Source organism: Macrobrachium rosenbergii, chromosome 58 (genome assembly GCF_040412425.1).
Source record: "Macrobrachium rosenbergii isolate ZJJX-2024 chromosome 58, ASM4041242v1, whole genome shotgun sequence".
Classification (NCBI taxonomy): Eukaryota; Metazoa; Arthropoda; class Malacostraca; order Decapoda; family Palaemonidae; genus Macrobrachium; species Macrobrachium rosenbergii.
This window is the reverse complement of record NC_089798.1, coordinates 22936057-22963556: the sequence shown is the minus strand read 5'-3', so window position 1 is coordinate 22963556 and position 27500 is coordinate 22936057. Positions and strand designations below refer to the sequence as shown.

At 40.3% G+C, this 27500-nt stretch overlaps 1 protein-coding gene across 1 annotated transcript in view; it reads right to left on the bottom strand.

Moving 5' to 3' along the window:
* Positions 1–27500, bottom strand: part of rb (adaptor related protein complex 3 subunit ruby) — an 819028-nt gene that overhangs the window by 74368 nt on the left and 717160 nt on the right. Inside the window, exons 13-14 of the mRNA XM_067101830.1 lie at positions 9165–9423; positions 7869–8998 (exon numbers count right to left, since the gene is read on the bottom strand). Coding sequence (XP_066957931.1) covers positions 7869–8998; positions 9165–9423 — 1389 coding nt within the window. The remainder of the gene's footprint in view (positions 1–7868; positions 8999–9164; positions 9424–27500) is intronic.

Here is a 27500-nt window from a genome sequence, read left to right as displayed (position 1 = left end):
AAACATCAAATATACCTTAAACTATCACCTTGAATCACTGTTCAGTACTATCACTTCAAAGTCATCTTAAAACATTACCCTTAAAAATATACAGCTTACAGCTACGTGTGAAAACTAATCAAGTTACCCGAGAGAGAGAGAGAGAGAGAGAGAGAGAGAGAGAGAGAGAGAGAGAGAGAGAGAGAGATACATATGCACATTAAAAATATTTAATACACTAGTGGCAGTATGTACAAAAACGTAAATAAATATTAATTCACACAACTAGGTTATAAGAATATACAGTATCAGTAAACATTAAACTAAAATCAATCATGAACAAGTAAAAAATGAGCCGAAGTCTCTTTGGCACAATCAATTTTTCTGTGCAGCATATGAAACTCTCAGCGCTCAGTTGCTCCCAGATGCCATTGGAAAGCTCTGCCAGATGCACAATCCATGACTAACCTTAATCTTAAAATAAAATAAAAACTACTGGGGCTAGAGGGCTGCAATCTGTTGTTTGATGATTGGAGGGTGGATGATCAAATAACAATTTGCAACCCTCTAGCCTTGGTAGTTTTTAAGGTCTGAGGACAGACAGAAAAAGTGTGGACAGACAGACAAAGCCATCTCAATAGTTTCCTTTTACAGAAAACTAAAAACGAGGGAAAACTCCCTCACAAAGCATCCACGCTACAAGCCAATCCGCAACTAGCAAAGCTGGTACTTTGCTATGTGATTGGCTACTTCCAACCCTCCCAGCCAATAGCGTGTAGTGCTACAAGCCAATCAGCAACCAGGAAAGCTGGTGCCCTGTTATATGATTGGCTACTTCCAACCCTTCCAACACATAGTGTGTCATCATGGAGCCTACGTCAAAGCAAATAAAAAAATTGTAACACGTGTACATATGTATGCATGCGCTCATTCGATGGCTTCATGAACTTCCTGGAGTTTTAGTTTCATATTTTTTATGTTAATGATACAGTAATTCATATTTCATTAGAGAGAGACAGAGGGGGGGGGGTGAACAGAGTTACGTTTACATTGGTTAAACAATTAAAAATGCTGGGATGATCGGTTTTTTTATACATATTAAGATGATGATAGATCAGTATAATAATACAGTGTATGTAGGTCTTTCTCCTCTAGATCGAGAATGGGATATGTTGTATATCAGGTCCACAATAATATTCAGTGGTGAATTATTGATGATTTTATACAAATGTTACAAGAGCTTTCGAATCATCTTCAGTCTAGCTAAAATCACCAATACAAAAAGTAAATATATAAGCTCCAGTTTTAAGGATGGAACCAATGGGTGACCTCGGCGATGTGTTGATTTAACGGACAAGGCGACGCACAGGATGGTCACCTATCCAACTAGGTGACTGCTTCTCCTCTACTTATATTTTGCGTGGCTATCCTTCTTGATCTCCTCACTTGTTGTTATTGTTCTGCATGTAATTCATCGTTAGCGGTGACATTCTCGGAATCCCGGCTGTTATATGGTGTCTGCAGGGTGATGTGAGAGATAACGGCAGCACCAGACAAAGGACAGAGCCTGTCCTAACATTAAAACCTTTAATAAATGTTTTGATATGGAACTTAACTAGTGGGTCCTTGTTAATGAACAACTTGTTCCTCTTCAATGATTCTCCTATATTTATGGCTGCGCCCTCGACTAATCTTATGTTTACGTTGTTACTTTTGTGAATGATGTTAGCTCTATTCCAGTCTGGTCTATGATCGTTATTGAATGTGTGAGTAACTACTGCACTATTTTGAGAATGCAATGAGAGAGCCCGTCTATGTTCCCCTAAACGTGTTTCTAACCCTCTACCGCTTTCTCCAAAATATTTACCTTTGCAGTCTTTACATGGTATTTCATATACTGCTGGTACTATGGGGTTATTATGATTGTTTTTGTTTTTTATTAGATTATTTCTTATCGTGTTGGTATATTTGAAAACAATTTTAGTATTATCCTGGTGATTATTTACATATGTTATCTATGTCAGGGTTAAAAGTCAAGGTTAAAAATCTATTCGCTTTTCTTCTATTGTAATTATCCTTAGGGCAATAATAAGTCTTCTGGGCACATGAGATAGCCTTTTCAATGAAATGGGAGGGGTACCTAAAGCTTGTAAAAGTTGCCTTAATGTGATGTATTTTTGTCATTAATGTATTCTGGATCATAATCTCGAAGGCTTATAATGCGAAGTTCATTGTTACATTACTTTTGATATTATTATTATAAAAAGAATAAAAATGTATAGAGCTTTCAGAGTTGGTTGTCTTCCTATATACTGTGAATTTAAACTATTGTGTACTCGAATCTCTGAATATTAATACATCTAAAAGGCAACTTGGAGTCAGTTTCTACTTCTACGGTAAATTTTATTGATGGTAGGATGTCATTTGCTATTTCTACTAATTTAGTTAAATTTCTTTCTGTCCCTCTGATAATTGCAAAGACGTCACCAACATATCTGACCCACAAGAAAGGTGTGGTTTCCCTATCACATCTGTTAAGAATATCTCTCTCTATGAACTCCATACAAATATTGGCTAAAACTGGGGATCAGTATTTTATTGTTTTGTTATTAAGATCTGATTCAAGTTTCTCATATTTCACTGCAGTAGCGATTTCGCAATCATATGGTTAACTCCAGTAGCGTAGTTTACCGTGCTACCACCATTACTGGTTACATAATCAATGTAAACATTGCATTCGTTGCTGAACCAATATTTACTGTATTGAATTTCTTATCTGCAAGTGTCAATTAGTGTTTATTAAGATTTGAGACATTTCTATATAATCATACTCTGTGTTCAACTTTTGTCGGTAAAGGTTAGCTTTCCTTTTCCAAATAATGTAATATTGTGTTCGCAACCTCCCCGACTTTTTTGGTAGTAGAGGGTTGTAAGAGACTGCACTGCGGTCTTTCAAGCACACGTGTGTGTGCATCATCCATCGCAGGAAACAAGACAAAAACAAGAGCATCCTGTTTTCTCTCTCTCTCAAGGAACGCAACTTCTACCATACAATATTTCCGTCCGTTCCTCCCTAACCATTGTTGTCTCGATTTATGTACAATCACCACTACTTGCATTGCCATGCAAGCATTCCAATCATGTACAGTACTCATAATGTTCCACCGAATCTTCTGTATCAAACTGCATGTATGTTTCTGTTTGTGAAGACGCCAAACGTCTCGCCATTTCACATATATTATGCTACTGCATTGTATTCATTAATCTGTCTCGAGTCTCGTGCAACTGTCCATATGTAGAATGTTCTGGCCTTTCCACCGATATATGTTTTATCATTGTACGTTTATTATGTCTCTCACAATCGCCATCTGTTTGTATGTCAACAAACACAGATGTCCGAAACATTACCTCTGTTTTGCCCTGTCTGTGTGCAGAAACTACTTAGCAGCTCTCACCAGCCAATAACAACTTCGAAGATTCTGTACATTCATTCAGTAACGAACCACCAATAAACCAGACAACACCCAGCCAATATGTCACTCTATACCATCCTTACAGGGTTGAGGATACAGATGGCTAAACATTGGCTCTAATGGTTATAGTGGTTAAATCTTGCTAGAACTCGATGGAGCTTCCCCAATCCCAAACCACACTAACCCACAATGCACCAGTCATTAGATAGCGCCCGAGCTGAGCTTCGATATGCGCCATATAATACGCAAGACTTAATACATAACAGTCTCAGTGTTTGATAGGATTTGAGATATGTGTGTGTAACAGTACTCAGTGTACTTCGAACTATGTCGGTAAAGGTTAACTTTTCTTTTTCCGAGTAGCGTAAAAAACTTAATATTGCGTTCGCTACCTAATTTACTGATTACCGTAATACAACGGAAATTTTGCGTTCTCGACCAACCCAATATTTACTGTAATGAATACATACAGTATCTGCAATCTCGAATTATATTGGTTAGGATTTGAGATATGTTTGTATGATGGTACTGTGTACTTCATAACATTTGTTTCTATACAATTAATTGAACATAATATTACATTTCCTTTGCAGAGAACTGAAAAGTGTAAGAGCAGGAATGCAGTAGGAGAGAATTGTGCTTAATGTTTTGGTTACAATGAGCTTTAGCAAAAGAAGTTCTCGACAGCCAAGAACCGTGCTTTGATACTTCCTTCGATAGCTCATACTACAGTGCCCGGTAGCACTCGCCAGCTCCCAGGCTACTAGCTCGCTTGGTGCCAACTGCAAAGCCTGGGTGCTGTCAGGCACTTGCTCAGCACCAGTTTCTGAGTTCCTGGCGCCAACTCTCTCTTACTGCTGGCCCTCCTGCCTTTTTTATTTACTTGCTCCCATGCCTGGCTCCCTCGCTTCCATCACTTCAAAAATTTCTAAGCCTATTCCAGAACATGTAGTACTGTAGTAGTAACTAAAAACTTTTGGCAGAACTCAATACTACATGAGCTCATATGACTATGTACAAGAATCAAGACTTTCAATGCATTGTAGAAGAATCCCCTAAAAAGCCACCAGAAACTAGCAAAATCTAAAAATGGGCCAAAGACGACCAAGCCATGATTCTATAATTAGGGCAGATGTGACCTACAAGGAAACAGTGAATACATGGCAAAGACAATTAGGAAGTGGGCTACTGAATTCCAGCAGGTAAAAAGCACAACAGAAGCTGACCCAAGGTCAGGACTTATGAAAACATGGACGACTTACTACTAACGCCTATTCATAGAAAGATTTTTGTTGCCAAAATGAACATCAGACATCCGAGATCAAGGACGTATGTGCTGACTGTCTCGACACATTTTGACTGACATTTTGAGAATGAGCAAGATGTACGCAAGAATGGTTATCATAAATGCTGACACCATAGAGGATGACCAAAATGGAAACTTCTTTGACCTGCCTCAAGACTAATCCATACAATGTCTACAAAAGATTATCAACCAAGGATAAAAGACGACTTAACCACTTTGAGCGAGAATCACAGCAAGCAATAGAAATGCCATGGCTCCCCACTTCCAGAAAATTCAAGCAAGGGGTGTCTCGTAGCTATGTAAGTTTATATTAACAACAAAATAAATAAACTTTTGTGCAAATGACTGCTATCAAATACCACACTTTTATCAATTAGGAAGGAAGCAATAGCTGATTACTGAGCTTTTGGCTATGAATCCTTCTGTGACTGATATCTTAAAGGTGGTATAAAGTACCATACAGCCTGAACTCTAGGCTGCCAAGGTAATCACTTAATAATACCTTACAGGTATATTCACCCATTCATTTGCATATTCTCTCTCTCTCTCTCTCTCTCTCTTTCTTTTCTCTATGAGGGTTTAAGACCTCACCTTCACAGTTTTGAGAGGAAAAGCCATTTAATGCAAGCCACTAGATACAAAGGTGATACCACACACTTCTTGCTGCCTCAACCCTGATTGCTCAAGTCCTGCTGGCAATCAGGCTGCCAAGAGGAAAATGACATGGAAGAGTTAGAGGCAAGTGGAAGGGGCCACAATTAATGATTTGATTAGGAAGTGAGTACTTGGTGCCAATGAATGATATATATACACTGTATATATATATATATATATATATATATATATATATATATATATATATATATATATAGAGAGAGAGAGAGAGAGAGAGAGAGAGAGAGAGAGAGAGAGAGAGAGAGAGAGAGAGAGAGAGAGAGAGAGAGAGAGAGAGAGAGAGAGAGAGAGAGAGAGAGAGAGAGAGAGAGAGAGAGAGAGAGAGAGAGCATAGCCACGGGAAGAACTACAAAGGAATTGAATAAAGATTGGGTACAAGTGAGAATGAAAAGAATATTTAAAGAATATCAAAGGCAAGCAAAATGCAAAGACAAGATCTGGGTCAGTCAGTCAAAGGTAAAGATGGAAATATCTTGCTTAAGGATGACTTAAAAAGATAGTGACTGGACCTCTTTAAGGATCTTTTTAACACATAAAATGAGAAGGGATCTGGGATCTGGGGGAAGTGGAGATGGTGGAGGGGCCAGTGTTGGAGATGCAATCTATACACGTAAAAGAGGCTTCTGTATCAGTAAAAGGAAGAAAGGCAAAGCACCAAGTCCGTCAGTGCTGCAAAGTGAAATGTGAAAGGTATTGTACTTGGTAGCACAGAGGAAAAATGGCTACTGAAACTATTAAGGATAATCTGTGTAAAGGACATAAGCCAAATGACTGGGAAGAAAGTCTGATGTGTTTAAACAGAAGGGAGACATTATAGAGTGTAATATATATAAGGGAACCACACTAACATGACATTTGTTGAAGGTTTTAGATAGGATACTTTTTGAGAAATTGAGAGAAACTTTAGAGATTCGTGAACATGAGTACAATTTCATTAGAAGGGAAGGTACAGTTGATGATGTATTTATAATAAGACAGATACAGGAAAACAGGCTGGAGGGTATTTGGAAGCTCCACTGCACATTTACAGACCTAAAGAAAGCATCTGACAGGTAGTGTTTTGGTGTTTAAGGGAGGAAACTGCCTGAAAGTTTGTTAGGCTTGGTGAATTTATGTATGAAAAGGACAAAGACAGCAAAACAAATGTTTTGAATTAAGAGTTGGTTTATATACAAAAACAGCACTTAACAATTTCTGTTCGTACTGGTTATGGATGTTGTACAAAGAGAAGGGATTAAGAAGGATAAGCTATGGGAAATTTTCTATGCAGATGATCTGGTGATTATAGCAGAGGCTGAAGAAGAATTGCAAAGAAGGGTATGAGAATGACAGGAATCTCTTCAATGGGGTGGTATGAAGGTAAATGTGAGTAAAAATTTGATTACTGTGATCAGCAAGCAGGGAGGGGGTAGGTTATTTGTAAAAGATAGAAGTAGTCTCGATTGAAATAGGTACAGGGTTCCAGACAGGATCTGCTTGAAACTATGGGGAAGAGAGTGAAGCTGAGGTTGAGAGTAGGATAAAAGTAGCTTGGGGGAAATGGGAAGGAGGGCCAGGGGTAGTGTGTCACAAAAGTATGCCAAATAAATTGAAAATAAAGATCTATATCACTGTAATTCGACCAGCGATGATATATGTGTATGGTTCAGAAGCATGAGCATTAAGAATGAAAGAATAACAGAAACTGGGTATTGAGAGGCTGAAAAATGAAGAGGTTAGTAAAAGCACCCAGCTGGTCAAGATTACTATCTGATAAGTCAAGACTTAGACGGTATGGGCATGTGGTAAGGATGAGTGAGGAGCAAGGAGTGAACAGGGCTTGGATGGAACCTGTTAGGTGTAGAAGGTCAAGACAAAGGTTTAAGGATTAGATGGAGTGATAAGTGCAGGAAGATTTGGAGACGTAGGGTTTTGTGCAGGAAGATGCATTTGACAGGAATGACTGAAGACACATAAGGGAAACTAACCCCTTAGCATAGGTGGTGATGAAGACGACGACCTAGTCTCATCTTCTGAATGGTGGAACGCACTTAAAAAGCCACAGTTTGTACTTGTATAACCATGAAAATGCTTGCTTCAACATGAACTGTCAAACATATAAATAACGCTCACTTGTACATGATCTGTGCAACAAACACAATGCCCATTAGATAAAACTAGCCAATGGCCATAATAAATGACAGGAGGGAAGAGAAAATGGGTGATAAAAAATGCTTTTAAGAAATACATGAGAAACTGCCAGACAACTGACTTATTGCTACAAAAATTCTAGTACTCTGCATAGCGTGAATTTTTATTCTCATGTTTGTAACATATAAGAGGCAAGTTGGTGCTGAATTGCATATTTTATCTGCCATTTGCATCTGCATCTTAAAACAATAGATGGTTTGCTTTTGTGTTGACATAGCTGTTAAATTTCTCTTATTCTAACATACCTGATTATGGTTGAAATCATCTTCACTCATTGCAAGAGGTGTAAGTAGCTCTCCAACTGGGGCAGTTATGCTGATGTTAAATGTTCGTCCTGCAGCTAATACGTCAAACACTGCAGGCTGAGTGGTATCATTAAAATCAACCCCAAGGGTACCATACAAAGTTGTATCTGGGTTTAGAACTGCAATGCTTGCAAATTCATGTAATGACATTCCTGGTGCTAATTTCTGCTTTCCCAAACTGATGTCTCGAATTTCTTCACTGCCACTGTTAGTGAATGTAAGCTCAACTGATATCATACGTGGAGAATAAAGGTGAGGTGAGCGAGTGAAACGAGCAGAAACAGTTAACCCTCCACTACTTATTCTGTTCAAGAGTTCAAATGTTACTGTAGGAATATATTTTGCTGAGGCTGGCTGAATAGAGGCACCTGGAGGTAAAATCTGTTGTTGAACTGTAGGTGTGGGGGTCAGAAGACCCCCCAAAGATGGTGTAAGAAGCGGTGTGTCCACAGACGGTGGAGAATCACCTAAATCTAGCAAAAGATCTAAATTACTTCTGTTTCCACCTACTGCTGAGCTCTCATTTTTTCCAAGAATTTTGCCTTTAAAAACCTTTGTCTTCACTTTCTCATCAAAGGAATCCTCGGACTCTTCTTTGCTTGAAGACTCACAGCTAGAAGATTCAGAAGATGATGATGAATCTGACTCCTCACTTTCAGAAGAATCTTTCTGTTTTTCACTTTTTCCTGAACTGTTTGATCTCCTTTTGAATTGTGAATGCTCCTCATTATCAGCCTCTTCACTTTCAGGTTCACTTTCATCAGAGCTACTTTCCTCACTGTCACTGTCAGTAGTATCCTCATCACTATCACTCTCAGATCCACTGCTGCTTTCTTCACTCTCATCCTCTGGTGAACTCTCTTCATCCGAGTAAAATGATTTTATTTTTTGATTTTTATTTCTTTTCTGATGTGCAGGTTTGTGGCTCTCCTGTGTAAATACAACTGGTACCTCAACATTGCGTACACTAGGATCAGGAGCTTCTTCTGGGAACATAGGCAAATCCTGGTATCCTGTTGCTCGAGCATTGATCAAGTGGGAGAGGGTACTAAGCTGAAACTGGTCACGATCTTAAAAGAAAAAAATCTATATTACTGTTTACAAGTACTGTACTGTTGATATGTATAGTACTATCGATCCTTTTTTACTTTTTTCGACCCCTAAATCACAATTTGTCTCCTAGTTGAATATTACATTAATATATACTGTACTACAGATTCAAAATAAAACAATTACCTTTAAAGCTGGACTGCTGCAATGGTGGAGGTTTTGTTGCTAAAAATATCTTCTTAGCATGTTTTGTGAGTTTGTTATCTTCATGGCCTTGAGGTGGGAAGACAAGTGCCCGAGTAAATCTTGCGCGATCACGAATGTCATAGTTAGTATCGTACTTGGCAAGATTATATACGTACTGACATAACAAACGTGTCTGCTTTGGATTAGTCAAGAACAACTTTGTTGCTAGTGTTAGTATCTGCAGTTTCACAATGTCATCCTAAAAGTAAAAGAAAATGGAAATATTTATCACAGATGAAGGATATCACCTCATACCAATAAAAAAGTATGTAAATATAACAAAAAACCAACATTTTCAGTCATAAAATTCGAAAGTTGCAATTTACCTATAAACAAAAGTAAAATTGCCACTGTATATCAGAAAGAAAACCTGCATGCAAAACACAATTGTTCAGAAGAGCCAAACCCTAAGCCTAACTACGACAAATGCAGGGCAGATTTATCATTTATTTTTCAGAAACTAGGGTCTGGTTGGACGTAAAGTACACCACACTTACATCCTTGTCAGCTAATACTGGAACTCTTACACAACCATGTTAGGACAGTTGTTGTATCAATAGGCCAATGCAAAGGAGTGCAACCCTGCAATCCACAGCAGTATAATTTCCAATTATGGATGTTATACATACAGTACTGTATAAAGTGTTCCTATTTTTTCTTTGGTCTTTTGTACCAGTACAAGAACTACCCAGAGTGGCCTTAGACCAGAACCTAGAGGGTTCGGCATAGCTGGAACCTAACCAAGTGCCATGTTGATTACTGTTTGGGTCCCAACATAAGAAGCTGGATATCTGGCTAGCACTAATGGTAGCTTTGGCTATAAGTTATTTATTTGGTTCCTAAGGAAGGATCTCACACCTACAATTTAAATCCTCAAAATCACAATAAATGTTATGGTATCCATTTACACACAATAATGATGTAATAGTTAGTTATTCTGTATTGGAGGGGGCCAGCCAGACAAATAATGAGTTTGAAAATTGAATTTCAATAGATCAACTCTTTGGCTAACATAAAGAAAAAAAATACAAAACTTCCAGCATTCATCCATATCATGTATTAACGTAATTGGCATTGCTTTTGCTTTCTTTAATCAGCCTTGTTACTGCTTTTTGTTACATTTTGTTATATGTAAAATTAGCGTAAGGAAATTTAGTTTGTAAGGTTTCAGTTTATTTTTGTTTATCCGTCAAGTTCAGAGTGAAGTGCTGTTTAAACCTCCTCCCCGCTCGTTTAAAGTTTATAAGCGCCTTATTAACGCTTGTTTCTTTTGTTTATTTTTCGAGTGGCTGGTGAAAAGAGACCAGCGTTTGACATTGGAGGGGAGCGGCTCTTCGAGAGAACAGTTCGGGCTCGCTATTCTCCCCGTTTGGATGTGCAGCTGGCAAATCTTTATTTATCGCTCTTCTAAGGATCTGTCGCTGTCAGTGTTGGAGGCGCAGGGGCATTTCTGCCATCTGCGGTGACTTTCCCCTTACAGTGTGTTCTTTCCCGCGGGCTCTGTTATCGGCGCTGGATCCCGACAGAGTGGACATGGGAGGGGGTCATCGCTGTGTTCCTCTGCGACGTCCTTTTGAGCTGCAGCTGTGGGGGCATTGAGACCCGTGAAGGTGCAAGTAGGGCGGCTGCTACCAGTAGGGAAATTCCCTTATGTTTGTGGTTGGGAGCACGACGGACTCCTTCTCCATGGTATTTGGTGACCTGTGTAGCCGTACGCCCTTCTGAAAGCTGAGTTAGAGATCACGGCCCCCCCCGTATTTCAGCCCTCAGTAAGGCGAGGCTGTTTATCTTGAATCGTTCGTGGATCCATTCATCCCTTATTTAGTGTGAGAAGCTCGTCCAATTTATTTTGATATCTTTTCGTATAGCAAGTCTTCCTAGACTGTTGGCCTTTCTTATTGCCTCTTTATATATTATTATTATTATTATTATTATTATTATTATTATTATTATTATTATTATTATTATCATTAACTCTGCCAGTGTGTGTGCCTTTGTGGCTTTGCAGTGATTTTGAACTATTGGGTTGGATAGTCTTAGATGTTTATATATATCTCTTGAATTGTAAATATATATTGTCACTATTTTGAGAACAGTGGATGTTGTTGATGACATTGAATATTAGGTACTATCTTTGTGTATATTGTGTATTGCTATGTTATTGATAATTTTAAGTTAGTTTTATAAACCTAGGTAGGAGATATTTCTCTCTGTTGCTCTTGACCTTCCTTCCTAACTTATTCAGTATTAGGTATTGGTATTGGGCCCATTTTTGTTAATTTACTCAGTATATTTCTCAATGTTTCTGTCTAGGGTTTAGTTTTAGCGGTTAGGTAATCCCACGGGATTTATTTAAGGACTTGTATTTGTCCTCAGTAGTAACAAGGCTGACATAATTTATTGCTTAGTTTGTTAATAAATATTGTTGAGTTTTCCCGTGTGTTTTCGTCTCCACTGACTGAGTATTACTGGATATTATTCTTACCATCACTGCCCTCTCTCCTTTTGTGCAAAAGAACTTGCACTGCGGCCTAACAAAGGTCGTAACATCCATATCTGATATATAAAAAAGTCAGACATTTTCTGTAGTGGGATAGCCCCCATACAGTATTAAGTTAGATGAACTATTAAGTTAAACAAACAAAATAGCAAAAATAAGCTTACACTTTCCCAATACAGCAAAATTCATAAATGCCAGACGTTTCTGTCTGATCAGCTCAGTTAATCAAATGAAAATTTTTGCAAAAGGCATGGTACTACCACACATACAGTAGTCTTTTGTTTATCAGGTTTCACCTTATCCAGAAATTGGCATTATCCAGAGGGTCTCTAGCACCACAATACTGTATACATTATATATATATATATATATATATATATATATATATATATATATATATATATATATATATATATATATTATATATATTTTATATATATATTATATTGCCTTATAAATATGTATATAATTCTATGATTTTGATATATTTATATATATATATATATATATATATATATATATATATATATATTTTCATGACATTGCTTGTAATATGTATATCATTCTATGATTTTGATATATTTACTGTTCTAGTTATCATGAATAATAACTGTTGGAAGTATCGTATGTAGTGTAATGTCAGATCTTGGAGGAGTTAGTGATATAGATAACTTAACAGCGTAATTTGGAATTAATAATATGTTTTTAATAATAATGAAGTATATCAGAAACATGTGGGGTAGTGAAGGCTTGTTTTGCTTCGGTTGTCATCGCGAAAGATAAAGTTCTTCGTCTTGTTTTAAAAACATGCCATGTATGATTACCCAGATGCCATCTGTTTTGATTGTGTTAAGATTTCGTTAAAAGCTTTGTCCCATACGATTTTCTGATAAAAACATGTACCTTTTTGAGAAATATGAACAAGTGCTGCACTGAAGCACATGGTAATTATGTCATGTTTAAGAGTACATTGCTCTGATCATGTTTTGTTCTAAAGAAGAAGTATATCTTAGTTTTACCAGACCACTGAGCTGATTAACAGCTCTCCTAGGGCTGGCCCGAAGGATTAGACTTATTTTACGTGGCTAAGAACCAACTGGTTACTTAGCAACGGGACCTACAGCTTATTGTGGAATCTGAACCACATTATAGCGAGGAATGAATTTCTATCACCAGAATGTTTTGTTCTAACACGCTAGTTTTGGCCCCAAAATGCTTTGCTCGGGAAGTGACGTCATCTTCCTTTTCTAGCAATTTCTCTCGTATTTCGTTCCCAAAATGCCTTAATAATGACGTCATCTAATCGTTTAATTTCTTGCTGGAATACTAAAAATTTGCTCATTCTGATTTCAGAGAACATTCATGTGGTTCACTCTCTCTCTCTCTCTTTCTTCAAAAGAGAGAAGTTATTAATGTAAAATATATGTGTGGTCATTGATATTAATTTTAGCTCTTCAGATCTGAATGTAGGAAAAGTGTGTATATACATAACGGCGCCTATCAAATAGTGTGTTTTGTGAATCTTGAGCAGCTGCATTTTGGGTGATTTTGCAAAAGTTTTCAAAAGCTTGTGTAAGGTAAAGTGAATTTTACTTATTGTTACCATGGTGTAATAAGTATATTAAGAGATTTTTACCTTGGTGAAATTTTTTTGGTAAATCTTTTGTGTATTTTTGTGTGTTCTTGTGTTTGCAATCTCTTAATTTTTCACATTTCATATAGTGGTGATTTAACATTTATTTACTTAGTAATTTAAGCATTTCTTAATAATTTAACATTGCATACTTGATTTAATTTTCATTAAACATTTATTTACTTAGCAATTTAAGCATTTCTTAATAATTTAACATTGCATACTTGATTTAATTTTCATTTAATAAGATTTTCTTTCCAAATCTTGAGTAATTCTTAGTAGTTTAAATTTTGCTTGATTAATTTAATTTCTTGATAAATTAAAGTTTTTGTGATTTACTTTTGTTTAATAATTTAACTTGAGAATTAGTTAAATTTTGTGTTGTTTTCAAGTAATAGTAAATTTTTTCAGATTGTGAATTCCAGTTATAAATTTTGAGTTTAAAAATAAATTTTTGTGTTTAAATTTTTTGAAAAGTGTTTTCATTTATTGACCACCAGTGAAAAGGATTAATTGTGTGCATAAGGCAAAGTGATAAACATGTTTTGTTCCTTTAGTTTTGCTGAAGTGAATTAAGACCAGGGAAACAGAAGTTGTTTGATGGAGTGATGACCTTTTGCGCTAGTATATTTCTTGTTTAATTGTTGATACCTCACACTTGTTTTGAATAATAAACTTTTTAAGGGATCACTGTTACCTTCTGAGTACTCAGTCATAATTTTTATTATTATGAAGTGAAGTAAATTTTTGAAGTCTGTGATTAGTTGTGTAATAACCAGGTACTTGAAACACTTCGTGACTATATATATATATATTACTGTGTATATATATATATATATATATATATATATATATATATATATATATATATATATATATATAGATCTCGATGAGGTCGTTAGCTCTTACCTCGAGAGGTATCACGGTAGCGTTCGTCAGTGTGAGACTGAGCTGGCACTGTCTCTCTCTCTCTCTCTTAACAAACAAGTTACTAAGTGAGTCAAGGATTAACAGCAAAATCATGTCTATAAAATTACAGTTTATTCAAGAGTCTAATGGTGAATGGCTTTGAATGAATTAAAGATGTACTGTAATGGGGAAAGAGCAAGCCTATGTCCCAGAAATGGCAACCAAAAAACAAGTCCAACTAATATACAACATAGTGCTACCAATTTTAACTAATTAAGTCTCTACATTGTAAGAGTCAAAAATGTCTAACATGACCGAAATCATGGTATGTCAAGTTCCCTTCCATTTATTTGACCTCTATCAAAACATCTGAGGAAATAAAAGGGGAAAAAAAGGACTTTTCTGAGTCCAGTCCCGTGTCAGCCGGTGAAATTCCATTACAGCACGAATTTCTAGGTATAACAATGCTAGATATACCAGAGAAAAAGAGCTTTCAGGAAAGCTGGGGTTACTACCCCCAGTCGAGCGTCTTCTGGGAAGACGTCGGTATAATGAAGGGTGAGTGAAATACCACTACCACGGAAATATACTCGAAAGATCTCTCCCTATCAAAACCCCCGGAAAAGAGCGGTGAGCCCACACTCAACACCCGCCAGGACGGCGACACCAGTGCCACCTACTTCATTCCATTTTCTAGCACGTGACAAATTCGTTTCTTTTGTGTGCTCGTCCCCTTATTTGGATTGTTTTCTTCATCTACGATGGCATCGAGCACCTTTTCCATCTCTAAGTTAAGTACCATCTTCTTGTGGGGTTTTTGTTCTGTTTTATTGGCTGTTTTGGTCTCGTGTTTTCATAAATATTGAGATCTTATTATGACGCCACGGCGTCCCCCGCCAGCCATGTCGACCGCGAGGCGACTCCTTCTGTTCTTTCGGTTGGAGTTGTCTCCTCGTCATTATAGAAAGATTTTAACCCCTTGATTTCCTTCCTGGTGGTTCCTTGCGGTGGCTCCCCTCCCTTTTTGGTTTTTGATTTACATTATCGGCCTATCGGCCTTTATTAGGGTGATGCCCCGTCCAAGTACCCCCCCCCAGGTTGGGTTCATTTTCATTTTGGTCTCAAGTAGGCTATTATTTTATACTTGAAGATGGTGCTCTTCTTTTATTTTTAGTATATTTATTTATTTTTATTGTTTTTGGTTGTGTGGTTTACTTCTGGTGGTAGCGACAGCTCCAATCTGCCTCTCCCCCGAGGTAGGCTACGCTCCCTACTGAACTTAATTTGATTTTAATTGTTTATGTGTGATGGTATTTTGTGGTGTTAGCTTGTTGCTTCCATCCCCTTGCCATGGGTGTGCGGAGATCAGGTTGAGAGAGTTTTGGTTGCTGTTTCCTCCGGGGTCGTTTTTCGTGGGTAGAGTGAGCCCCTTAGTTCTCTTCCTCCATTTGGGGGAATCGAGTTCTTTGGATGTGTTTCCTCTAGGCTAGTCGCCTCCTTACCCCCTTCTCGATCCCGGTTGGCTCTCGGCACAAAATTTCTCTCCCCTGCTTCTTCCTCCTCCCTTTTACACTCCTTCCTCTTTCCTAACCTATACTAGGTTAGGCCCATATTAGGCTTCGCCTAGCAAGGAGTCGGGCTTCAGGTTGCGTAGCTCCCTGGAGTAGGCTACCCTTCCCAGTTCATTTGGAGGGAAGGATGCAGTTGAGCGGGTGACATGTTTCTCCCTGTCTCCTGTCCCCTTCCGGGTAGCCTACTCCTCTCCACTGCTCCACCCCCTCCCTCCCCCCCCAGCCTTGCGACTCGTGCGGGTGACGCTAGATGGCATTTTCTCCGAGTTCAGGGACTCCTCCTATTGGTAGAGGGATTCGCTCCCTCCCATACCATCCCTAGCTTCGCTGTGGTGGGGTGGGTGGTTTGTTTGCTCGAACGTGTTCGAATCACTCTCATACCTCTCGCCTCCCCGTCGGGCTACGTAGTTAGGGTGAAATGTGTTGCTCCGCCTTATGTTACGAACATACGAGCACTTTACCCGTCTTGTTTCTCCGGCGGGGAGGTAAGGGTGGGAAGTTTCTATATCACGTAAGGGAAGCGGACCCCTCCGGTCTCCGGAGTATTTACCATCACTTGTTATTATTATTTTGTTTTTAATTTTAGATAAATCTGTTTATCCATATACGTGAGTCCGGTCCTACACCCGGGGGCTCCGCCGTTATTTTTCTGGCAGCCCTTATGGTTAGTTCCTGGTTTCTCGTTCCTTCATTCCCCGGAGTCCTCCGGGGTCTGAAACCCTTACCTTCCACTCTGTGCATTTAGAGCTTATTGGCCCAGTTTATCATAGGGAGTTCTTCTCCGCCGGAGTATTCCGGTTGTAGTTGAGTTTCCTGGCCTTGCCAGCTTTAAATTGCTTAGGGTGTGAGGTTCATGTACTTTTGTTCTTACAGACTGTTCGCTGTGAGGAGCCGGGTGTACCGCCTCCTTCAACAACCCTACGGGCACGTAGTGTGCCGGACCCACGCCGGTTGTGCGGTCCGTCTTGACGACCTGGTTGTTTGGCACCCCGATGGTTGTGAGGTTTGCTTTGCTCTCTGCTCAACCATCCAGGATGAGTCGGTAAGTGACAGTCTTCCTTCCCCCGGTTCATGCTCCTCATGTTGTATATTGTTTAAAATTCCCGGTCTGGCTTTTCGTTCCTAACTAATTGCTGGTTTCCTTGCAGGCGGACGAAAAATTCCAAGAAGTCTGCCTTGAATCCCTCCGGGCCTGGGTGGCTGGGTTCGGCAGGAATGTTCCGTCCGGGAAGCCCTACGCCCTCGACGCCAGGTTGAGGGACTTGCTTTACCCGGCGCACGGGTGGCGGCTGCAGTGCCTGAAGATCTTGCCACCCCAATCATCCAACAAATCCGGGATGCGACCCAGCCACCTCAAGTGGATATCCTGTACGCCGAAGTCTCGGAGGATGTTGCCGCCTTAAATCTCAACCTGGAACCAATGAATACGGAGCCGGACCAGGTGGTAAGTGGTGAGGTAAGTGAGGATGCCCGCCTTTGTTTGACTCCCCTGCTTCATCAGTGTCTTCATTTGCAGGTTTTGTGAAGTCTTCCTCCTTGGGTGATAGAGCTCCGTCTGCTATCCCCAAGTTGAAGTTGAAGACTTCATGGAAGGCGAAGGGCTACAAGTCCTCGACTTCCAAGAAGGCATCGCCCTTCCCCCCGTCGAAGGCTAAGGTTTCAGGACCGGTAGCCTCCGGGAGCAAATCTAGTTCCTCCAGCAAAGGCGCGAGTAAGAGGGCTGCAAAACCAAGCCCTCCTCGCCAGCCTTCTTTCAATGCACAGGCCCTTGCCACTGAACTTTACAAAAAGTTTACGGAGGACCTAGATTCTAGGTTTGAAAAAATCACCGATAAGTTTGCCAATTATGATAACATACTGGCAGGTTTGGCTCGCCCACCTCCGGCAGAACCACAGTATGCTATCCCCGACACTGCGGACCTCCCGCCGTTCGATGTCGGTAACCCTTGGCGCTTCGCACTCCGGGCCATCCAACATGATGGCAAACTTACAGTGGAGGGTCTGGGCACGAGACGGTTGGAGGAATTGGAGTTCTTCCCCCCCGATCTCTTGCCCCCTTATCCAGGCTTCGTGAGGCTCACAGAAGAAGCCTGGATTCGGTCAGACAAGGTTCCTAGGGAGACTGTCATCATCCCTAGGGACCAGGCTCAGTCGGCTCTCCTGCGCACTCTGACGGAGTGGCAGGCAGAAAACATGAAATTGACCCCTTTCAAGGGCAATTTTACGATGTTCGCCCTGGGAGAAGACCTTCCCACCCCTTGCTTGGACAAAGTTGCTCTGGCTACGGCCCGAGCATGCTTTGATGGTAATCCCTTACCACAATTAAGGGAAACAGATCCTACTTCCCTGGTATTCCCAGGAAGTAATGAGTTCTGGGTGGACGCCCCGTCCACTTTCACCGTCGGGAAGCTGGACCCCCTCTGCGCTTCCACGCAGTTTAGTGAACAGCTCCCTAAGCTGCCGGAATCCTTATTGAAGGCGGAGTTTGAGGCCCGGACTAAGTTAGCCCGGTCCTTGAGCTCCGGCTGTCTTACAGAAGCTACTGCCGTCTCCTGCTCAGACGAACCCTTTTTCCAGGTTCTGGCTAAGTCCTTCCTGGCGAGCTTCCAGTCGGACTTGCATGAGTTCATCATGGCCAGACTGGAGTGCAGGAAGTTCATCTTTGCTGATGCTACCATCCGCCACGAGCCTAACAAGCTCGTTAAAAGCTCGATCTGGGGACCTAACCTCTTCCCTGAAGACGAGGTTACATCCGTTATGTCTGAGGCTACACGGGCCAATCAGAGTCTGCGCTCGCTGGGGCATTTCCGCTTATAAGCGCAAGACCCCAGAATCGGCCGGCCCCAGACGAGGGAGGCAAACGCTTCAGGAGGCATAAGAGGCCCCATCAGGCGGTAGTCCAAGCCATCCCCGGTCTCGGCAGTGGCCCAACCATCTACTTCTAAGGCCCACCCCCAACAGTACGTGTTGGTCCAACCAGCGGCGCCCTCTTATGTGACCTCACCAGCATACAACCCTACATATGAGGGCCGTGGGTTCTTTCACGGCCTCAATAGGGTTGCAAGGGGAGGAAGGGGCAAGGTCCCCCACAGAGGAAGGTCTAACACCACCCCAAGAGGAAGACCTGGACGTGGTAGAGGGAATAAACCCGCTCCCTCCCACTGAGAGAACACAGGTAGGCGGTCGCCTGTATTGGTTCAGGGACCAATGGACCTTCAGCCCTTGGGCACACAGCATTGTGTCCAAGGGACTGGGGTGGAGCTGGATCAAGAACCCTCCCCTAATCAGATTTTACCAGCCACCCACATCAATCCTACAGGATTACGTAACAGAATTGCTCAACAAACGAGCAATAAAGAAAGCAAGGCACCTAAAGTTTCAAGGCAGGCTATTCACTGTTCCCAAAAAGACTCCGATCAGCAAAGAGTGATCCTGGATCTGTCGCGTCTAAATCTCTACATAAAATGCGACAAGTTTCGCATGCTTACGGTAGCTCAGGTACGGACTCTACTTCGCGTGGGGCCGTCACCACCTCTATCGATCTTTCAGACGCTTATTATCACGTCCCGATTGCGCGGAACTTCTCTCAGTTCCTCGGTTTCAGACTCGGGAATCAAGCCTACTCCTTCAGGGTCATGCCCTTCGGTCTGAACATTGCACCCAGGGTATTCACCAAGCTGGCGGACACGGTAGTACAGCAGCTCGGTCCCAAGGAATATCCCTAGCAGCGTACCTAGACGATTGGATAATCTGGGCACCAACTGTTCCGGAGTGTCAGGAGGCCACGTCCATAGTCATCAATTTCCTAGAGTCACTGGGTTTTCAGCTGAACAGAGAGAAGTCCCGCCTGACTCCGGAGTCCCGGTTTCAGTGGCTGGGTCTCCAGTGGGATCTGTCCTCCCACACGTTATCTCTCCCGCCTCCCAAGAGGAAAGAGATAGCATCTCTCACCAAGAGATTTCTCAAAAATCCATCGGCATCCCGTCGATCCCAAGAAAGAGTCCTCGGGTCTCTTCAATTTGCCTCAGTGACAGACCTGCTCTTGAAAGCCAAATTAAAAGACATAAACAGAGTGTGGCGGAGTCGAGCAAATGTCAAGCTCAGGGACAAGGTCTCCTCTATCCCTCGAATCTTAAAGACAAGACTGCGGCCTTGGACCACAGTCAGGGGCCTGTCCAAAACAGTTCCGCTTCAATTTCCCCCTCCGGCACTAGTTATCCACACAGACGCTTCTCTAAGCGGCTGGGGAGGATATTCACCAAAACAGAAAGTACAAGGAACGTGGTCCACAATGTTTCAGCAGTTCCATATAAATACCCTGGAAGCTATGGCGGTCTTTCTAACTCTGAAGAAAATCCGCCCTCCCAACCGGATTCATATCAGGCTGGTGTTAGACAGCGCAGTGGTAGTTCATTGCATCAACAGGGGCGGCTCCAAATCAGGTCGAGTAAACCAAGTAATGGTAGCTATCTTCTCCCTGGCGAACAAGCACGGCTGGCACCTGTCAGCCACCCACCTAGCGGGAGTCCGGAACGTGGTGGCGGATTCCCTGTCCAGGACTACCCCGTTGGAGACGGAGTGGTCCCTGGATGCGGAATCTTTCAAATGGATTTGCCGCCGGGTTCCGGGCCTCCAAGTGGATCTGTTCGCAACGGAGAGCAACTTCAAGCTCCCCTGTTACGTGGCCCCCAACCTGGACCCTCAGGCGTTCGCCACAGACGCAATGACAGTAGATTGGAACAATTGGGAGAAGATTTATCTGTTCCCTCCAATAAATTTACTGCTGAAAGTATTACACAAACTCAGGACATTCAAGGGTCAACCAGCCCTAGTAGCCCCCTACTGGCCGAAGAGCAATTGGTTCCCTCTCCTTCAGGAACTGGGATTACGGAGTCTTCGGATTCCCAAGCCCATTCTGACCCAGACAGTACAAACCAAGACTGTGTCAGCTTCCTCAAGGATTCAGAATGCCCTAGTTTTATGGACTTTATAAAATTCGCAGCCCAAAAGGAGCGAACATTGACCCTGTCAACACTCTGTTTTTAGAATCAGATAAAAGAGATTCTACTCTTAGACAGTATGACTCAGCAGTCAAAAAATTAGCCTCCTTCCTGAAAGCATCTGAAGCCAAAATCATGACGACTAATTTAGGAGTTTCCTTCTTTAGGTCACTGTTTGAGAAAGGCCTGGCTCCCGCCACTATTACCACAGTCAAGTCGGCATTGAAGAAAGTATTTCTTTCTGACTTTAAAATCGACCTTACAGATTCCTATTTTTCATCCATCCCCAGAGCATGCGCTCGTCTGAGACCAGTATCACGTCCACATTCGGTTACGTGGTTTCTCAATGACGTCCTTAAGTTAGCATCAGAGTTGGATAACTTCCATTGCTCTTATCAGGATCTGTTAAGGAAGACTTTATTTTTGATTAGCTTGGCTTCAGGTGCTAGAATCTCAGAGCTGTCGGCTCTCACTAGAGGTGATAGTTTTGTTAACTTCCTCCCATCTGGAGAGGTCCTCCTTTCCCTGACCCTAGATTTTTAGCTAAGAACGAAGACCCACAGGACAGGTGGTCTCCTTGGAAGGTGGTGCCCCTTCCTCAAGACCAATCTTTATGTCCAGTTTATACACTTAAATCTTACCTCTTAAGAACTCCACAGAGTAAGTCGGGTCCTCTTTTTATCAGGGAGAAAGGTGGTACTCTTTCTCTGAATGCTATAAGGCAACAAATTCTGTATTTCATTAAACAAGCCAACCCAGACTCAGTTCCTAAAGTTCATGATATTCGAGCAGTTGCTACTTCTATTAATTACTTTCATAATATGGACTTTTCAGAGTTATCAAAATATACGGGTTGGAAATCACCTCTAGTGTTTAAACGCCACTATTTAAAATCGCTCAAGCCCTGAAATATTCTACAATAGCAGTGGGAAGTGTCATCTCCCACCTTAAATAATCATTTCCTTATCCTTGCCTTTTCCCCCCCCGCCCGCCTGCCTCATTTACTTCTCTGCTTATTCTCCTGGTTGTTTATGCCTCACTGCCTGGCCCCTCATATTGATGTATCTTGTATCTACTGATGGAAAAGTGTAATCTGACATGCCATAATTGTTTTCTCTTACGGGGTACTGGACGGTTTTTATTTGGCTCCACGTACCCCAGATATGTGTATATGTTAATTTTCATTAGTCTTGTCTCTTACGTGTTTAGCCTAAGTTTACGTGTATAGTATTAAGGTTGTATTTGCTTGTCCTGTGCACATTTCATGTTTCACTTACCTTTAAGTAATTTTAAGATTTTTGAGGTTTTTTCCCCATCATACCGGGACCTCCTTGTTTTATAGTGCTAAGTTTTTTGATGTGCCTTAGATTTAAGATACCTTGCTTTTAGTATTCTTGCTTCATGAAAGAGATTGCTTGATTAAAATTATTTTCGTTACAATTTTGCATTTTCTTCAGATTACCCCCTTTTTTTCCTTGTAGTTGCAGTCTTGGCATGATTCTCTATCACTATTTCACCGGCTGACACGGGACTGGACTCAGAAAAGGGATTTTGACAGAGGAAAAATCTATTTCTGAGGAAGGTCCCGTGTCACCCGGTGACCCTCCCTAACTCACCTAGTACTCCCCCCCCTACTTGCACATGCCAAGTCTGGGGTTAGTGCTAGCATGGAATGAAGTAGGTGGCGCTGGTGTCGCCGTCCTGGCGGGTGTTGAGTGTGGGGGCTGTAACGGCTCACCGCTCTTTTCCGGGGGTTTTGATAGGGAGAGATCTTTCGAGTATATTTCCGTGGTAGTGGTATTTCACTCACCCTTCATTATACCGACGTCTTCCTAGAAGACGCTCGACTGGGGTAGTAACCCCAGCTTTCCTGAAAGCTCTTTTCTCTGGTATATCTAGCATTGTTATACCTAGAAATTCGTGCTGTAATGGAATTTCACCGGGTGACACGGGACCTTCCTCAGAAATAGATTTTTCCTCTGTCAAAATCCCTTTTTTAAAACAGGCACAGAGAAAAACAGATGTGGGATCTCACCCACATTACTGACCCAAAACCACACACAAAAATACATGGCAATAAAAATTCAAGAAATGTAATAAAAACCAAATGGCATAAAAATCAAAATGGGAATTAAAAAACAAAACATATTCAAAGCAAGGATTACATATGGAAGGAACAGTACAGGTTAAACATTAAAAAAGTTAAAGCCCATTCAGGCTTTTGAAAATCAAAGTCTCACCTCACCTCACTTGCAGTTCGTAAACACTTCCACAGGAGTGGGTCTTTCCCCAGAAAATCACCAGACACGAATGCCTAACCTGTACTCAAAATGAGAAATCTACACTTCCTACGAACCGCCCATCAGAGCAAACTCACAAACTCTCAACTGGAACACAACGATTTCCGACCACCACAACATTCTGATGTAGTTAGGGCACTGTTCAAGGAACCATGCACTTTGTCTCCAAGGGAAGTGAAGCTGACCACAGGCTACCTCAGCATTGACCTGCAAACACGTAGGCACCAATTTGCATTTTCACGCCCAAAATATCTTGGGCTAACCAGAAATGCTTAACTAACAAAAAAACATAAAATACATATATCAGACATGTCTACTTAACATGACAAGAAGGGGGAGTATTGCTGATTAGCGGGTCAAAGGTTTATTATGCACTTTTCTCTCTCTCTCTCTTTCTCTCTCTATGTGTCTGTGTAATACATAAAAAATTTCACTCTCTTAAGTAAGGACAACTGTTATCTCTCTTTCTCGTTCGTAGTTAGCGCAACCTACATATTACTGTTTCTCTGTATGTCTTTAACTGTACAGTAGATAATTTTAAATAGATCTAATTTTACCTGTACTGTTTACAAACTGTACATGAGCCATTCTAAAACATAGAGCATTTCAGAACAAAGAGAAAAAGACAGAATAAAGAATTTTTTAAAAACGAGGTTGAGAAGACTTCTAAAAATAGATCGGTGGAATGGGAAGAGAGAGAAATAGGATACTATCTTCACACTCTCCTTTATTTTTACCTCTACCATTTATTTCTTTTTTAAAAGTAATGTATTAAGCTAAATTTTAAATGAAATTACAGTAACTTCAACTTCATTTAAAAGTTAGTTTGATACTGAATTTCCATCTTTTGATATCTAATGTAAGAATAACTTTCTCTCTCTCTCTCTCCATAATAATTCATAAATAATTTAACTTGATATTTCAAGCAAGGACAATCTCTCTCTCTCTCTCTCTCTCTCTCTCTCTCTCTCTCTCTGTCTCCATAATAAATGATAAATAATTTCACTCTCATAAGTAAGGACAACCCTTATCTCCCTCTCTCTCTCTCTCTCTCTTTTTGTTCATAGTTAGCATTCAAACATTTTTACAACTTATTATTTCTCTGTACGTCTTTACCTAAAAAAAAAAAGTATATCTTAGTTTAACCAGACCACTGACCTGATTAACACCTCTCCTAAGGCTGGCCCAAAGGTTTAGATTTATTTTACGTGGCTAAGAACCAATTGGTTACCTAGCAACAGGACCTACAGCTTATTGTGGAATCTGAACCACATTATGATGAGAAATGAATTTCTATAACCAGAAATAAATTCCTCTAATTCTTCACTAGCTGGTCGGAGAGTTGAATGCCAAGCCAACATCATGCTAGCCGAGAGCTCTACCCACCCCTCCAATGAAGAACTGCGTCTTTTCCTGTACAGTAGATAGTCTAAATTGATCTAATTTTACCTGTACCGTCTACAAAGTGTATATGCGCTAGTGTGGCAAATACATTCTAATACACAAAGACATAATAACTAAGAGTTGTACTGTAATAGTCAAAATAAAGAACACTGTTTGTTCATGAAAAAGCATTTCAGAACAAAGAGAAAGAGGTAAAATAAAGCAGTTATTAAAAAGAGGTTGAGAAGACCTCTAAAAATAGGTCGGTCGGAAGGGGAGATACAGAAATTCTCTTCCAACTCTATTGTTATGTCAACCATTTATTTCTTTTTTGTGGGGTAATGTATTAAGCTAACTTTTAAATTACAGTAACTTTAACTTCATTTAAAAGTTAGCTTAATAATTTGGGAGCATGACTGGGCTCATATTTGGTGTTTAAACTTTAGAAATACGCATTTATTTGCATTTTTTGAGACTGTGCCAAACTTATGCAAAATTCTGCCTTGTGCAAGGGGTTCTGGAACCTAACTTCGCGTAAGTTCGGGGTATGACTGTGTGTGTGTGTGTGTGTATGTATATATGCATATATATATATATATATATATATATATATATATATATATATATATATATATATATATATATATATATATATATATATATATATGAATGTCTTTTCCTGTAATACCACAGTGTAATATGAATATAAAAAGGCCCATAAAACACTATTTAAACGTTGCAACCATATATTTGAGGTGCTTCTGTTACCCCCTGTTCACTGGTAGAATATGGACAGATGAAATGTTACAAGATGTATATATACAAAGCATATATAGGTGTGGCATTAAGCTCCGATGGTATGCAGGTGACCGTTTCCTAAGGGGAGGGGAGAATAACCAATTCCTAGTTGTTTTTGGCCTCATTAACTCCCGTTTCTGCTCACGATTCTGGAGTGTCGTGTTCTGTGAGCCACTCTTCAGAAGCAGTCTGAGGATTAAGGCGTTTGTTTGATTTCAATGTCCCCTGACAAGTTCATATTGTTGGTTTGATTGATGATAGCAGATTTCCAGCATCTTTCTTTTAAAGGACAGCTACTTTTGAAAACCAGCTCTGCCCCCTCCAGCTTATGGAATGGCCAGTATCTCTATGAAATGGCCAGTATCTCTGATATGTAATGAGAATCCCGAACTCTCTCATATCTTACCAACCGCAAAGAATAATAGAGCACAAAAGGTCGGTAAGATATGCTTCGAGAGTTCGGGATTTTCGTATATATCAGAGATACTGGCCATTCCATAAGCTGGAGGGGGCGGAGCTGGTTTTCAAAAGTAGCTGTCCTATAAAAAGAAAGATGCTGGAATCTGCTATCATCAATCAAACCAACAATATGAACTTGTTAGGGAGGACATTGGAAATCGGACGACATCGACGCATTAATCTCAGACCGCTTCTGAAGAAGGTGGCCCACAGAGCACGACCTCCAGAATCGTCACCACACAGGAGTTGATGAGGCCAAAAACCACTAGGGAATTGGTTATTCTCCTCCCTCTTAGGAAACGGTCACCTGCATACCATCGGAGACTTAATGCCACACCTATATATGCTTTGTATATATACCCTTGTAACATTTCATCTGTCCATATTCTACCAGTGAACAGAGGCACAGAAGCAGGTGCCCAAAATATATGGTTGCAATGTTTAAATAGTGTTTTATGGGCCTTTTTATATTCCTATAATACATAATTGCAATGTATATATATAATATATATGAATTATGGGCCTATATATATATATATATATATATATATATATATATATATATATATATATATATATATATATATATATATATATATATATATATATATATATATATATATATACAGACAGTCCCCAGTTTATGACTGTCTCAGCTTACGACGTTCGAGTTTTTGCTTTTTCAAATATATTCATAAAAAAATGATTTGACTGGGTTACAACGCATGTTCCAGGTTTACAACGCTGACAACGCCCGTCCAACGGAAGAAATATGGCTCCAGAATGACAGAATGGTCAATTTTGGAGGGTTTTCTGTTGAAAAACTCAATGTAAATGCAGGATAAATTGTTTTCAAGGCACCCAAAGGAATAAAAGTAAGGTTTTTTACGATTTTCGATGGTATTTCAGACGACGCCAGTCCGACGACGATCGGAAGAAATATGCATCCAAAACAGCAGAATGGTCAATATTTGGAGGGTTTTTATTATGAGAAACTCAATATAAATGCAGGATTCATTGTTTTCAAGACATCCAAAGGATTAAGAATAAGGTTTCCTAACGATTTTCGACGGTATTTCGGGCGACGCCAATCCGACGACAATTGGAAGAAATATGCATCCAAAACAGCAGAATGGTCAATATTTGGAGGGTTTTTATTATGAGAAACTCAATATAAATGCAGGATTCGTTGTTTACAAGACACCCAAAGGATTAAAAGTAAGGTTTTCTTACAAATTTCGACGGTATTTCAGACGACGCCAGTCCGACGACGATCGGAAGAAATATGCATCCAAATCAGCAGAATGGTCAATATCTGGAGGGTTTTTATTGTGAAAAACTCAATATAAATGCAGGATTCATTGTTTTCATGACACCCTAAGGAATAAAATTAAAGTTTTCTTATGATTCTCGACGGTAATATTTGGGATGACTCGGTGTCCAACGCATACGACGGAAGAAAATTTACATTGGAGGATTTTTTCATAGAGCAATATTCACTAAATTACTGATTTTTATTCTATTTTCATGACTAAATACATTTTTTATGATGAAAAAATTATTTACCAATTTTAAAATATTAACATTAAGTAACCACAGCAAAGTATCGATAAAAGTTAAATTAAAATCCCTTGAAATCATAAAACTGCTTACCGATGTCATCACTTCATTCAACCTCTCTCTCTCTCTCTCTCTGTCCGCGAATAATTCACGAATAATTTCA